Source organism: Phoca vitulina, unplaced genomic scaffold, assembly GCF_004348235.1.
Source record: "Phoca vitulina isolate PV1807 unplaced genomic scaffold, GSC_HSeal_1.0 scaffold5, whole genome shotgun sequence".
Taxonomy (NCBI): Eukaryota; Metazoa; Chordata; class Mammalia; order Carnivora; family Phocidae; genus Phoca; species Phoca vitulina.
Window position 1 is genome coordinate 36,370,263 of NW_022589708.1, and position 16,126 is coordinate 36,386,388.

Here is a 16,126-nt window from a genome sequence, read left to right on the forward strand (position 1 = left end):
GATGTGGGGCTTGATCCCAGGACCCTGAGATCATGACCTGAGCCGAAGGCAGACGCCCAACGACTGAGCCACCCAGGCGCCCCACATGTGGAGCCTTCTTAAGATTCTCTCTCTCCCTCTGCCTCTGCCCCTCTGCCCCCCCCCCCACTCTCTCTCTCTTAAGGAGAGAGAGATCGGTGTTACTGATGGTGAACTCAAAAGAACATGTTCCACCTAAAGGTATCCTAAAATACTAAATTCTGTAATGGCCAAATGAGTATATTTGTGGTGTGTTTGATTTACCAGTTGACCAATTATGTTACTTACAGTAGAAGTTTGGATAACTCGGATAACTATGAGTTGATTCTTTTTATTTTTTATTTTTCTCACAACTAAAATTTCCTTGAGTATTGAGTGACAGCCTGTGTTACACTAAACACTCTAGCAAGTACTGGGAGTAGAAAAAAATCTGTGTAGTTTATTAAGGACAGAGCTACAAGCTATGATATACTGAAAAAAAGGGATCTACTCTGTGGTGAAAGTCAAGTAAGCTAAACACCTATGAATGAATGTGGGTGAAGTGAATGTTCAGAAAAACTCAAGATTTTTCTCAGCAAACAATTCCTGTTCTTTCCAAATGATAGATATGTGAGAATACTAGATTTAAAACAATTTAGGTAAATGAGAACATCTGGCCTGATACCCATTGGACTTTTCGAAGAAAAAGGTGTGCAGGTAGATTTAGAAAAATAATGGCCTTTATTATTACAACTGCCTTTTCACTGGTCCTTGCACAGATATTTCCCTGAATTTTCTAACACTCTGAGATATATTTAGTGCTCAAAAAACATAAACCGTGCTTTTCTTATGGCTGGAATCCACATAAGACATTGTTTATTAATAAGCTCTAAGTTGATAGGATTTTCCAGGCATAGCTTGTCATTCTGTTTTCTAAAACTGGTTTGCAAACAGGATTTTCTTCCAGACAAGAGGTAGAGAGAGGGACCAGGGAGCCAGTAATGTGATGCATATTAGAATAAGGAATAATTTGATGACAGCAAAAGTCCAAAGTGCAGTAAAAATCACTTTGTTTTGGTAACTGTTAAAAAGACATGTAAGCCTACTAAAAATAATAAAATGATGTAAACCAAAATTTTCTTAACTCTCCTGCCGTTTTTGAGACACTCAAAAAATGTAGTAATTTGTTGATATAAATAAATCATTAAGTAAATTATGAAGTAGATAAATGATTAAGTAAATAAATAACCAAGAATATACAAATCTCTCATGCAGAATTCCACATCATTTATGTAATTAATCTGCCCTCAAGGAAATAGAGCATAACACCCCATTCGTTAAGTGTGGCTGTGCATAGGGACCTCTTTCCGAAAGTACAGTATGGAAAAGGAGATAAAAGGGTAATTTTACAGTGGAGAAACATGACAAACCCCACCTCTACTGTGGGGTGACCTGATCGTGTGGAGGCCAGATGCACAAGTGGTGAAAAAATTCACTCAAGGCAGAACAAAGGAGATAGAAGTTTACTGAATAATAAGAATAAAAAAGAATAATAAAAAAAGAAGTTTACTGAATACACTGTAAGGGAGCAGTGAGCAGGACTGCAAGGGAGAGACTGTCTGAAGGCAGAGTTGGGGGCTTGTAGTTAAGGAAGGAAAGGTGAGGAGGTATGGGAACATATGAAAATTTCCTTTTTGGTATCTGTGTCTGGGTATAAGTAACTCATTGTTCACCTAGGGCTTATGGATATTTTGAAGTAGGTCGCCTAACGGCCCTGTTTGTATTCAGCCCAGGGGTCACTGTGGGTTCTTTTACCTTACTCAGTTTTCCCTTGTTCAAGTTGGATGCCTAAAAGCGGCCATTACATCTATTAAGTGATCAAAGTTAACATCAATAGTGATAAGTCATGTTGATAGTATGTACCCTTGATATGATGTGATGAGACCAAAACTCGTATCCCAGTGTAATCATAATTAGACGAATCCCAATTGAGGGACGTTCTATAAAATATTTAACCGGAACTCCTCAAAACTGTCAGTCATCAAAAACAAGGAAAGTCTGAGAAATTGTCACAACCAAGAGGATCCTAAGGGGGCAAAATGACTACATGAAATATGGTATCCTGCCTGGGATCCTGAAACAGAAAAAGGGCAATCCGTAAAAAATCCAAGTAAATGAGAGTAAAGTATTGACTTAGTTAATAATAATATAACAGTATTGGTCCCTTAACATATGTATCATACTAATGTAAAATGTTAATAACTAAAGAAAATAGGTATGTATTATATGAGAAGTCTCTACTATCTTTGCAAGTTTTCTGTAAATTTAAAGTATTTTAGGAAAAAAGTTTTTCTATGAATTACTTGAATATTAATTTTTAATTTTGTTTCAATTCTAGTATGGTAATGATATTATTTTTCTTTCTTTCCACTGAAGATAGAAATGGATGGATAGATTAATTTACTTTATGGATTTTATAGGCAATTTTTCATCTATCTAGAAAAATGCATTCTTTTTTAATGTAACTGATTTTATAGATAAAATATAGTTATAAAGCACAGTTGGCAATAGGATACCACTTTACCATTAAAAATACAGCTTAAATTCACATTCTTCTATAATCTTCACTTTTTCCTCCCCATCCTATTTTACATATTTTCATCCAATACAGTGTAAATTTAAGTATATTCTCTTCTAGAAAATCACTGTAAGTCTATTGATACATATTTGGACTACTCAGTAGCTTTAGTTTTACTTATAGTGAGACTATACATATACGTAGCATGCATTCGGAGGTACCCTATTTAAAAGGCATTCCCTTCCTATTCCCAAAGTTGACTCTAATTCTATCAATCTAATTCATATAAGGTCAAAATCAATTATTGGGGTTTTAGCCCATTGGTAATTATTGAGTTAGGCGTGGTCATGTGATATAATTTTTGTCAAGGCAACGTGGAAGAAAGGTTTCTGGGAAACTTTTGGTTAAGATTTCTTCACTGATTCAAGAGAGACATGCAGGAAGGACCAATTTCTCTTCCTGTCTGAATCCGAAGCTTGAAACTGTGGCAGCTATGAGGGAAACAACAAGGCACTTAAGAAGATGGTTGCTTTCTGATGATGTGGTGAGCCTTTCAATTAATTTTTTCTGGAGACAACCTTCCTCTGCACTTGTCAGAAGAGATTATAACAATGTCCTTACTATTTAGGAAAGTTTTCTCAGGACTTTCTGTTATAGTCACAGGCTCGGAGGCATCCAAAGTCTCATGTAGGTATCAGATATTTTTAAGCTAATTTTCTATGGCACCCAAAGTAAAAACATGTAGATTTTCCCTGTTTGCATGTCTAAAGCCATTTGTGAACATTATGCCTTAAAAATTAACTTTGAATGTATGTGTAGAATTATGATTTTTTTCATTAACAGTATTCATGTCTTCTTTTTAGGTTCAGTTTTAAGTCAAATATTTGGCAGATTTTTGCCTTTTTACCATATAAGACTGTCACAGAAATAACCACGTTTTGTCTATCTGTCTATCTATCTATCTGTCTATCTATCTATCTATCTATCTATCTATCTATCTATCTATGAAAGCCAGGTTCTATATATATATATAAAAACATATATATATATATATATATAAAGAAAAAATATCATGCATGAGGTATCTCAATTTGTGTGCACTCAAGCTCAACACTCACTAATATTCCATTTGTGCCTTCTGACCTTTACAAATGGTTGTTTCATTGGATATATTCCAAGTTGAAAAAAATAGAATATTTTAACTCTTTGAAACAAACAATGCTTATATCTTCCAAATTTGCATCCAAAGTTACCATAAGTAACTTGAAAAAATTAGTCTATAGGTAATCTGTGAAAATCAAAAAATTTTCTCCTTTTTCTTTTTTTTTTACAGAAAAGGAAGAAGTGCCTGCTAAAATATGATCTAAATTATTATGAAGTGTAATGCTAAATTCAGTATTTGAATTTGGACTATTTGTTTTTACAAACAAATAACTTACATATCCTTTGGCTTATTACATTGACTTAACATCTCTGAATCACTTTTCAAGGGTTGATCTGGGAGGGTAAAGATACTAACATATACACACACTCACACACCACTTTATATGTTAGATTTACATTTATAAGATTATTTTAACAATATCTTGATCAGGTATTTTAAATGGTAATAGCATATATGAAATTGCCATAAATATAATATGTTCTATATATTGTAAACTCTTAAGAAAAAAATTAACACATAACACACAATTTCTCTAAATTATAATATAGTATCTTTGTGATTTTCTTAGTAAAGTTTGAATTAAAGCCCTCAGAAAATATAGGTACTAGTCTGTCCAACTCATCTTTGCTGGCATTGAAGTATTCCTTTTAAAGTCTTTATTAATGAATAATTGACATACAATAAACTGCATATATATAAGGTATACAATTTGACTTTTTGACATATGTATACCCCATAAAACCTTTACCATAATCAGAGTAATGAATATATTCATCACCCACTTTTCTGATCCATCTTGTTGCCCCTCCTTGCCCCTACTCCATCCTCAGGTACTGATGATCTGATTTATGTCATAATAGTGTAAATGCTTAAAGCTTTTAATTAAGTTGGGTCATAAGGTTTATTTTTTTGTCTGGTTTCTTTTATTCAACATAATTATTTTGCACTCAGCATACTTCACCATGATGTTGCGTATATCAATCATTCTTTCCTTTTTATGAGTAGTATTTCATTGTAGCCCCCCTTATTTGCAGTTTTGTTTTCAACAGTTTCAGCTATCCAAGCCAGATGATCCTCCTTCTGACACATTGTCAGAAGGTCAACAGTAAGGTCACGTGAGGTCACAATGCCTACCTCATTCCCCTCACTTCATCTCATCACATAGGCATTTTATCATCTTACATCATCATAAAAAGAAGGGTGAGTACAGCAGAGTACAGAGAGACCACATTCCCACAACCTTTGTTACAGTATATGGTTATAACTGTTCTATTGTATTATTGGTTATTTTGTTAATCTCTTACTGTGCTTAGTTTGTACATTAAACTTTATCATAAGTATGTATGTATAGGAAAAAAAAACAGTATATATAACGTTAAGTACTATCCACGGTTTCAGGAATCCACAGTTTCAGGAATCCCCTGGAGGTCTTGGAAAATTTCCCCCACAGATAAAGGGAACTACTGTACTACAATTTGTTCATCCATTCACTTGTTAATGAACATTTAGGTTGTTTCCAGTGTTTGGCTATTACAAAATAAATCCACTATCAACATTCATATACAAGGCTTTTATATCAACATATTGTTTTATTTTTCTTGGGTTAATACTTAGGAGTGAAATGGCTGAGTCATTTAAGAGGTGAAATTGTAAAACTGTTTTCCAACATGGATATACCATTTCACATTTCCACCAGCAGTGCTGATGCATCTGTACTGGTATTTCATTGTGCTTTTAGCTTCCTTCCACCTAAACATTAATAATGTTGAGCATTTGCATCCATGTATCTTCTTTTATGGAACATCTGTTTAGATCATTGGCCCATTAAATTTTTTTTTCTTGTTATTGAGTTTGAGAGTTCTTTATGTATTCTAGATGCAAGTACTTTACCAGACATATGATTTTGCACACATTTTTTTCCCAGTCTGTGGTTCATCTTTTTGTCCCTTTAATATTGTCCTTTGCAGTGATTTTTATGAAGTCCAATTTAACAATTTTTTTCTTGTGGATTATGTTTTTGATGTCTTATCTAGGAAATCTTTAACTTAAGGTCACAAAAATGTTCTGTTTTCTTATAGAAGACTTATAGTTTTAGTTTTTACATTTAGGACTATGATCCATTCTGAGTAATCTTTTTTCTTTTATTAGCCCATCACATTTATTATTTTGTGTTCTGTAAGTTAGCTTTTCATGCATAAGAGTTGCTTGACCCCAAACTTTTTGGGCCAAGTCTAATGTCTTAAAACATTAACCATTTATTTAGTTTATAAGTTTGTGGCTTGTCAATTGGCTGGACTTGGCTGAGAATATTTTCTGGTGTTTTGGAACAAAGCTCAATCATGTATTGGTGCTCAGTTGTCTGTCAGCAATATAACCATCTACCAACAGATATAGTAAATCACTGAACTAGGATGGCTCACAGGACTCAGCACATAGTCATACCAACGGTCATGATTTGTTATGGCAAAAGGATTCAGTGCACAGTCAGGGAAGGGGACCGGGTGAAGCCCCAGAGAAACAAGGCACAAACTTCCAAAAGCTCCATTCCAAGTGGAATCACACAGGGCACACTTCATGTCCTCTTCAATGAGATGTGACAAAGCATGTGAATTGTTGCCAACCAGGGAGTTTCATTAGAGACTCAGTGCCCTGGGTTTTTATGGAGATCTGATCACATAGGCTGCCTCTGCTTAGCATGTGCCCAAATTCAAGACTCCCAGAAGGAAAGCAGGTGTTCAGCATAAGCCACATTGCTTATACAAACACTTTAGGTACAGTGAGCCATTTGTATTAGTTAATGGTGGGGACCCCTTTGAAATCTAATTTTTCAGACACCAGTCAAGGGCAAATCTTGCAAGCAGGCCTTTTCAAAAATAGTAGGCCAGAGCTACCGTGTTAATTTTTTTTCTGTATAATTGCTATTGAAAACAGTTAATAGGGGCGCCTGGGTGGCTCAGTCAGTTAAGCGTCTGCCTTAGGCTCAGGTCAGGATCCCAGTGTCCTGGGATCCAGTCCTGCATCAGACTCTCTGGTCAGCAGGGAGTCTGCTTCTCCCTCTTCCTGCCTCTCCCCCCTGCTCCTGTGCTCTCTCTCTCTCTCTCAAATAAATAAATCTTAAAAATACAGAAGACAATTAGTTAAAATTAAAGGAAGTTATTCTCCTAATGTTCTGAAATCAAAATAAAACAGAATCTATAAAAGCCATGCCCCATCTTCATTTATCTCTTTTATCTGATTTTCACAGGACCCATGCTAGGAAGCATATAACCATCTTCTTGGCAATCTTACTGAAAGTTTTAGGTAAAATTCCTCTGAAGGTCTGAAATCATCACAATATTTTAAAAGATATAAATGATATCAAAAGTTGTTATGCAGGGGCACCTGGGTGGCTCAGCCATTAAGCGTCTGCCTTCGGCTCAGGTCATGATCCCAGCGTCCTGGGATCGAGCCCCGCATTGGGCTCCCCGCTCCGCGGGAAGCCTGCTTCTCCCTCTCCCACTCCCCCTGCTTGTGTTCCCTCTCTCGCTGTGTCTCTCTCTGTCAAATAAATAAAATCTTAAAAAAAAAGTTGTTACGCTTATAATCAATTATAAATAACAGATTTTAATGTAGTCATGTTATCTCCTTTTTATTTCATATTTTTATTCTTATAAGTTTAGGTACACATTTCATAAATCATTTAAAATCTATAAAATACAGGTTTCTATAACCTGTAGAATACTTCATTATGGTGCTTACTATAATATCATACCCTAAAATCTATATCAATAGCTGCACTGACATAATTTATCTTAAAATCATTCGAGTTTGTATGAATCTTTCAACTTCAGATGAATATTTTGTTTGACATTATTATTGAATGATAATGTGAAATGTAAAAACCTCCAAGAATGGTATTGGCAAATGTGTCCTCTGCTGAACTGACCTATGATACTCAATATTCTATTAGTTGATAATATCCGAGTAATAGGATCCTTGTGCATTTATCAAAATCTTGTATGTTTAAAAATAACTTTTATTATTGATAATGTCCCTCTTTTATATTAAAATTAAACTTTAGGTAGCTAATTTAATTGGAAATTAATACATAATAAAAAAGTATTTTAATTTTGTTCTTATACACTGTTCCTTTCAATTTATTGTTTCCACTTTACCTGCTTTTTTCATTAAATCCCTTGCTACACTTGGAAGCATGCTTTAGATTCCTTTGCCGTCTTATTCTATCAGTGACACTCATAAATAAAATATAATACTCTTTAACTATTAAACATGTTAACTTATAGGTGAAATGTCATGTTTGAAAGCAATGTTATCCCCCACCCAACAGATTACTAATTATAAAGGAAAAAATACTTTAAAATGAAGAAGTCTTCATTTCTCCCTCTCCCCACTCATGTTCTCTCTCTCTCTCAAATAAATAAAGAAAATCTTTAAAAAATTAAAAAAAACTGAATGTGGTAAAGTTATATAAAGACAGAGCAGTAGAAATAAAATGAATCCATGATCAAAGAAAAAGAATGACATTATTAAAACTCAGGAATAAAAATTGATGTTTATGAATTAATTAAAAATTCTGTGAAATGAATAATTCCTATTGGTAGAAATTCTATTAAAAGTTATTTAAATTTTTAATAAGTCAAGGTTAAACAGTGTATAAGATATAGCAAAAAGTATCTATGAGTTTAAGGTAGATATGAAAATATAAATTGAATACAAATAATTCTCATGGAGAGAACTTCTAGAAGTAAAAATAAAATATTTCTAAAGTTTAACATATCAAGTTTAAACAAAATATTAAGTATACTGGAGAGAGAATTAGTGAATGGAATACATAAAGAAATTATAGATATGGAGGAGAGAATGATTTGATCCAATACATAGCCCTTAATAATAGTGTCTAAGAGAAAACTGAAGAAGCAAAGGTAAGGAGGAAGAATCATTTCCATAAAAATAGGCAATACTTTTCCAGAATTTCCAAATTTAGCAAGGTCAATAATTTCTGAGCAAAATTAATAAAAATAAATTTTCTAAAAACTCAAGTTCATTACTATTACTTTATATTATGCATTAATAAGACCCAAAAAGTTGATTCTCTGAAATGATTAAGCAATCCACTGAAAAATAGGTTAATTTAACAAAATAAGGATGACAGAAGGCAAAACTAAAAAATCCATAGTATGAAAAATTTCCCATAATTTTAGATACACACTAACTAAAATAAAATTAAAACCACAATTTAGAGTAGATTGGACTGCAAGAATCAATAAAACCAATAAACCAATAAAACTAAAAATGTATTTGCGTACTGGAGTTTATTATTTAAGTATTATTAGTTTAAATATTGAATATTATTATTTGAAACTAGTACTTCTTGATGTAGATTCAGGTACCCAGGCTCCTTACTCTTTGTGCATCCTCCATCCACCAGGGTTTTATGTCATCTTTACTTTGCTGATAGGAGACAAAGAGAGCTTGGATGAAGCACATTCATGTCGTAAATGCCTTGGTGTGGTGGTAATACACAACCCTTTACTCATAGTCCATTGACAGGTATCACGATATTAACATGTGGCCTGGCCCTGTGTTCAGGAAAATGAGTGAATCTATTTCTAGGGAAGGGTAGCAGTCTGTGCCACAAAAACTAAGATGGAATAAGCCATTTGTATGACTTAGAAATATTCACTCAATACTGAGTGACACATAGAAAATCTGAATGGGGAATAAACTTATTAAAGATGTGTTAAATTGCAGGGCACCTGGGTGGCTCAGTCATTAAGCATCTGCCTTCGGCTCAGGTCATGGTCCTGGGGTGCTGGGATTGAGCACCGGGAAGCCTGCTTCTCCCTCTCCCACTCCCCCTGCTTGTGTTCCCTCTCTCGCTGTGTCTCTCTCTGTCAAATAAATAAATAAAATCTTTAAAACAAATGTGTTAAATTGCTAAATAAAACCTAACCCCAAATAGTTAAGCCTGGAAGCCTTCATGGGAATGTTTTACAAACATTACAGAAATAGCCCCATTCATTAATAAATTATTCCAGTAGTTAGATAAAAGAGGAAGCACTAAAAGATCTCAATTTTTTAGGTTAACTGAAAAAAAAAAAGAAAAATTATAGAAAATTATAATCATGGGTATGGTGAGTTAAATACAATATTAGCAATCTACAATACATGTATTATATATGTATATAGATAATTATGTAAATTATCTATATACATATATTCATTATCCACACATAGGTGCTTCATACTAATAAACACATGAATGTATTGTCAGAAACTTCATGAACCTTTGCTCTCCAAAGCTTGTAGACACGTTTTGTGAAACTTACTTTTTACTCTTCTTTTTTTCTTAATTCACAACAAAAGGAGCAAGCATAGTTCCTTCTGAAGTGGACACAGGTAATTAGTACGTACTAGATGATTTTGAACATTACATGAAGTAAGAAATGCAAGATGCTTAAAACAGTTGTTGGCTTTTAGTGAGTTATATTTATCTTGGTTATGGGTCTAGGTTCAGGTCATTTCTAGCAGATTGGCCTAATGTTTTAAATAATACAATGGTACATGGTTTAAACAGTTTCGTAATTCTCTTCACCTACTGTTTAGGTTGCTTGGAATTAAAGGAAGACACCATTGAAAACCTTCTTGCTGCAGCGTGCCTTCTTCAGCTTCCCCAAGTAGTGGAAGTGTGCTGCCACTTCCTCATGAAGCTGTTGCACCCATCCAACTGTCTGGGGATCCGAGCCTTCGCAGACGCTCAAGGGTGTATTGAGTTAATGAAGGTAGCCCACAGCTATACAATGGTAAGGAGATAATATTTTAATCATAGAGGCAGAGCTGTATTATCAGAGGTTAAAACAATTACTGTCTTTGCATCGAATGACTTCTTTCTGCTTAAAATGACTTCTACAAGCTTGGCACATTTCTATTACGGGGCACAATGTAGTATATAGTATTTTATAATAGCAAAGTAAAAAAAAATAAAGCGTATTCATAATGGACTTTATATCTAAATTGCCTATAAATAGTAAAAAAAAGCCATAAAGCAATTAAAGACTGTTTAAGATTTTAGAAGTTGTTTAAGTGAATCTTTCTTATTGCTCCTGGCATATCTATCTTTTTATATCTACTTCCACAGCTACCCTTTTTTTTCCCTTTTCTTTCTAGAAAAGAGTGACCAGTCTGTGCCACAAAAAAACTTTTCTTTTGCCTTTTTTTCTTACAACCTTTTTACTATGGAATAAGTTGTTATCAACCAAAATTCAATGTTGAAGTCCTACCCACAATGTGTTAGTATGTGGAGATGGGGGCTTTTGGTTGTAATTCGGTTTGGATGAGGTCTTGAGGATGGGTCCCTCTTGATGAGATTAGTGCCCTTATAAGGACACATACCAGAGAGTTTGCCTCTTCTCTCTCTCCACCTTGTGAGGACACAGTAAGAAGGCGGCCACCTGCAAGCCTCTAGAAGAGAGCCTTCACCAGGGACCCCAATCAGTCTACCCCTTCATCTTAGACTTCCCAATCTCCTGAATATGGGAAAGAAATTCCTGTTCCTTAAGCTACCCGATCAGTAGTATCGTGTTATAGCAGTCTGAGCTCACTGATACATTTTCATTGTAGCACATTATGTTTGGTATGACTTTGCCTATATGATTTGTGGATGAAAAAAATCATACTTACAGTATATATTGTAAAGTATTTATTGGTAGAACTCAAATATTGGATTTCAAAACTCCTGGAAACTTCTATAGTAAGTGAAAATATTTAGATGTTTAAACCAACCACTCTACATTTTTTTTTCTATAACTGACTTTCTGTACCATTTTAATGATGGGCTTAAATGGAGTGAATTATCACTCGGTAAATATTCCAAAAATAATTTAAATCTATTTATATTCTTCTCTTTGATTTTTTTTCTATATATACATAAGTATTTTAACAGCTTTATAGAGATGCCAAAAATCATTTGGATTGCACACTTTAAATGTGTGAACTTTGCGGTGTGGGATTTTTTTCATGTGATTTCCTTTCTAGAATAGAATGATCAGTTATAACAATTCATACAATATTTCATACCCTAGAAATAATCATCCTAAAAGCACTTAATCTAGTTTCTGGCATATAGTAAGTCCTATATAAAATGTTAGCCATTTTTCTTATTTTCATTATTAACATTATTAATGATTTGATTGTTATTATTGAAACAACCAATTGCAGAATATAGAACTTTCCCTTTCCAACTCAAGGGAAGAATTTATATGAGTTAAATCTCATTAAGCTTTATAGTTGCTACTTATTAAAAACTCTTATTTTAAGATTCAACATCTTTTCAGATCACTAATGACTGTCAGCCATTTAAAAGTCTTCTAATTGTTATTCTTATACAGAATTTCAATATTATTTTATTTTTCTTCTTTAATCCTTTAAGCTGATTAGTAAATTAAATGAAAATAAACAAATAAAAGAAGGGAGATATATGCTTTTTAATTCTATTGTCAAATTTTTCCTCTGAAATATTCCATGACAGGGCATAGTACTGCTACTGAAATTATATGAACCATGTAAAATCAATGTAAACAAATAGTTCATCAGCCAAAATATCAAAGTCCAACTGCAGTCATTTAATTATGCACATTTCATTACAATTAGGAGTTCCTGGCTTAGCTAAGCCAAAGAACAATATGCCTCCATATCCAGAGGGATAATGGTCCCTTCTGGTCTAGTTTGAAATTATTAATTTAGTAATAAAGACATTTTTCCTGCAGCTGCTTGGACTGCTCTGCAATTTATCACACAACAATAACAATATTTTTTCTTTAGACATTTTAAAATGTATATTCTATAGTAAAATATATTTAAAACCAAAATATAAAAGAGTTCTAGTTAATATTCTTAACATTCTAAACAGCTCTACTTTAATTTATTTTTGAGACTATGAATGGATTATGTGTTGTGTCATGTCTGTTGAAAATTAAATGGTTTCCAATTCTTTTGCAAACATGAAGCTCCATCATTTTCAAGATGCTCACAGATTACCATTTTAGTGAAGAAAATTTACTGACCAGTTTTCTTCCTACACCACTATTTTCTCTCAGTTCTAACACTTTAAAATGACTGTTTTACATCTGATGTTATAATTTTTCACCATATCTTTGCTTCTGATCCTTGTTTAATCACCCATGTGTCCTCATCTAATCTATTCAATCTGTGCTTTGAGAGCAAACTTATAATATTATCAGTTTTTTTCTTTTTAACTGCTTTAATATAGCAAATCATCCCAGGTTTCCTGGTACATCTGGGACTAAATTCTTTATTGGCTCTTATTATTTATTTGTTTATTTTATAAGTAACACTTTTTTTTCCTAATTTTTAATTTCCTTGCTAAAACTTTTAGATATGAACTTGACCTTGAATGGCTAGATCTTACCTTGCTAGTTGCCTGCGTCTTTCTATTTATATCCTTTGCTAACTTTCTTTTGGAAATTTCACCCAGTTATTTGGCTTCAGCTATTGATTTTGTGTGGATCTATTCAGGAAGGTGACCCAACTTGGCAGTGGTTCATGTGCAAAATATTGGAAAATTTTGAATGAAGCTCAGTATTAGGTAGAAGTGTGAAACTAATTCTAAAACATTAATTTAAACTTTGGCTGCATGAATATATAAACAGCAACAAAATAATTGAAGGAAATAGTCCCCCCTCTATTATTAGTCAGAGTTCATTATGAGACCTGTGCTTAATTTTGGACATCATATTTTAAAAGCATTAGAGAGTGACAAATAGAAACAGATGAGAATAACAAGAATAACAAATATTTTATAATCATGTCATATGAAGGGACTTTGAAAGACATTTGGGTTCCTGTAGCTGAATAATATTATGGCAGGAAAAGAGTCATCTTCACATATTTGTTAGAATAGACTTCTGTCTAAAACAGTGTTGTGTAAATGTTTCTCATTCTGTTTTTCATTTTAGTAGTAGTCTTCTGTTCAAATTAAAGGTTATATGAAAGAATAATACTAAGGTTGATTTGCTTTTTGTGAAGATGAATGGGAAGTCCAGAAGTCTATGTCAGTCATCTGATCTTTCTTTCTCCGCTGGGTTGTCTATTTCTACTAATCATCACTGCCACTTCCCTCCAAGGTCATCGGGCCTTTTGAGGAGACTCCTGGAACTGCATCTCCCAGAAATACTCTCTCCATTTGGTTCTCAGTTAGAGTTTGCCAATAACAAGCATCCATGTAGGGGATGGAAAGTGGAAGAGGTGCAGGGTACAACTTCACAAGCAGCCGAAAGCAGAAAAGTGGACGAATGGAAAATTGAAGTAACTGCTTTGCAAGTCTTTGAAAGCAGTGTACTTCCCTGCTGGAGATTGAGACCTTCTGGAGGTTCTTGGGGAATGGAGTGCCTTTGCTGAGTGCTTTCGAGAACAATTCACATAGAACTGAAGGTTGAGACCATTAACATAAAGTTCCTGACCTTCACTTGCACCACCTGTCAATTCACTGTCCACAAATCTTTCTTGTATTGAACATAGAGTGGCTTGTTTTCCTAATCCAACACTTATCTCAAAAGAGCAAATTCACACTCCATATTTGGAGTCCTCCACACCTAGCTTCTAAACCACCCCCCTGGCATTTTTCCTCAAAAATTAATGGAATTGACTTCACCCCTCCTAAACATGTGCTGTGAATTCCCTTCACTTATACTTTACTCGTGATCTTTCTCTTGCCTGGAATCTCTGGTATCTAATTCTAAATAACCCCTCTGTTTCCAGTTTTAGTTCATCCATGCCTAAGAAATATCTTAAAACTTTTCATGGCATTCTTTCTCTCCTTTGAAATCTTAGTATTCCTCTATTTAGGATTATGTGGCATCATTATAAATTTCCTTATACAATTAATTACCTTTTTCTGTCTTTGTGACTGGTCTTCACAACTCTATCTCAGAATCCTTTATGATAGAATAAGTATTCTCTGTGGAAATGCATTTTGTCCTGACAAAGTATCTAGTACATTGTAATATATTAACATATTTCCTTTGGATAGTCTTTTAAGATTGTGACTCTCAGCACTCATGAATTCAGTGATTCAAGAAGACCACACATGGTTTTCCTCTTTCTTTTCACTCTCATTTCTTACCATTATTTTCCCTATTCACATAGTTCCAGCCACACCGATCTTACTGCTTTTTGACTACACCAAGCATCTCACCTGATGACCTTTGTGTTTGCTCTTTCTTCCCTCTGCCAGAAACACTCTTCTACCAAACATCTCTATACCCTTACACTGTTTCATATCCTTTAGAGTACTTATGAGTTTCTAGCTTTATATTTTTTTTATTTTGTCATTGTTTTGTTGCTTTCTTCTCTACCATTACTATGGCAGTTTCTTGGTAGCATTTTTTTAAACATCTGTACCTTAAGTGCATAGCATTTATTGTTGAGTGAAAGAGTGAGTGACTGTTGAATACTCTATACCAGGAACTATAGTAGGTGGCGCTGGAGATACAATGGTGACCAAAATAGACATAGATTGCCCTTAGAATAAAGATGAATATGTTGAATGCAAATAAATTACTACTATAAATGACAATTATATATATTCATAATATATTTGCATACATGTATTTATATGGTAACTGTTCTAAAGGATTGTAAGATGCTGTGGAAGAGTAAAACAGCCTTATACTGAGTTGTAAAGGATGAGGCAGAATTCATCAGGGGAAAAGTTGGCTAGAGAACGTTCATGATGAGCCAATGATCTGAAGTGGGAAGGAGCTTATTCTGTTTAAGGAAATTCAAGTGTGATGGGATGGTAGAGCAGAAAGGAAGAGAGGTGGATGATGAGGTTAAAGATTTAGGCCGAGCCAATTTTCCAAGGTTACTGAGAATTTGTTAAGGATTCAGGTTTTTATATTGAATATAATGGTATATCATTGAAAGTTTTTTGAGCAAGTAAAAGCCAAGATTTAATTTAAAGACTAGTTGTCAGACTGACATGAGGAGGAGGCAAGAAGAGAGACTAAGAATAAAGGTTGGCACTTCACTAGAGGTCTATATGTATATTGGGTGAGTGAGAAAGAAAAAGAGAAACTGAGGTAACTCTAACTTCTGCCACTGTGTTTGATAGCAATGCTTTTCACTCCTGGTGCTGGTGGTCTACAAGTTAAGTGTACCTAGGATATATCAGGTATTGTTCTAGGTGTTAAACATACTGAATTTAATCCTTTCAAAACCCCTGCAAAGTATGTGTAATACCCATTCCAAAAATGATAAAACTAAGATTCAGGGGTATTCAATAATTTACTGAAGAATAACATCAAGAACATGCTAGAATGGGGATTTAAGCCTAGTGCTGTCTTACTACAAATTAGGTGTTCCATCTA

The 16,126-nt window shown here is 33.9% G+C and overlaps 1 protein-coding gene across 2 annotated transcripts in view; it reads left to right on the forward strand.

Moving 5' to 3' along the window:
- KLHL1 (kelch like family member 1) overlaps positions 1-16,126 on the forward strand; it is a 355,951-nt gene that overhangs the window by 146,308 nt on the left and 193,517 nt on the right. For both annotated transcript variants that reach the window (XM_032402882.1, XM_032402884.1), the window contains exon 4: positions 10,347-10,543. In XM_032402882.1, the coding sequence (XP_032258773.1) occupies positions 10,347-10,543 (197 nt within the window). The remainder of the gene's footprint in view (positions 1-10,346; positions 10,544-16,126) is intronic.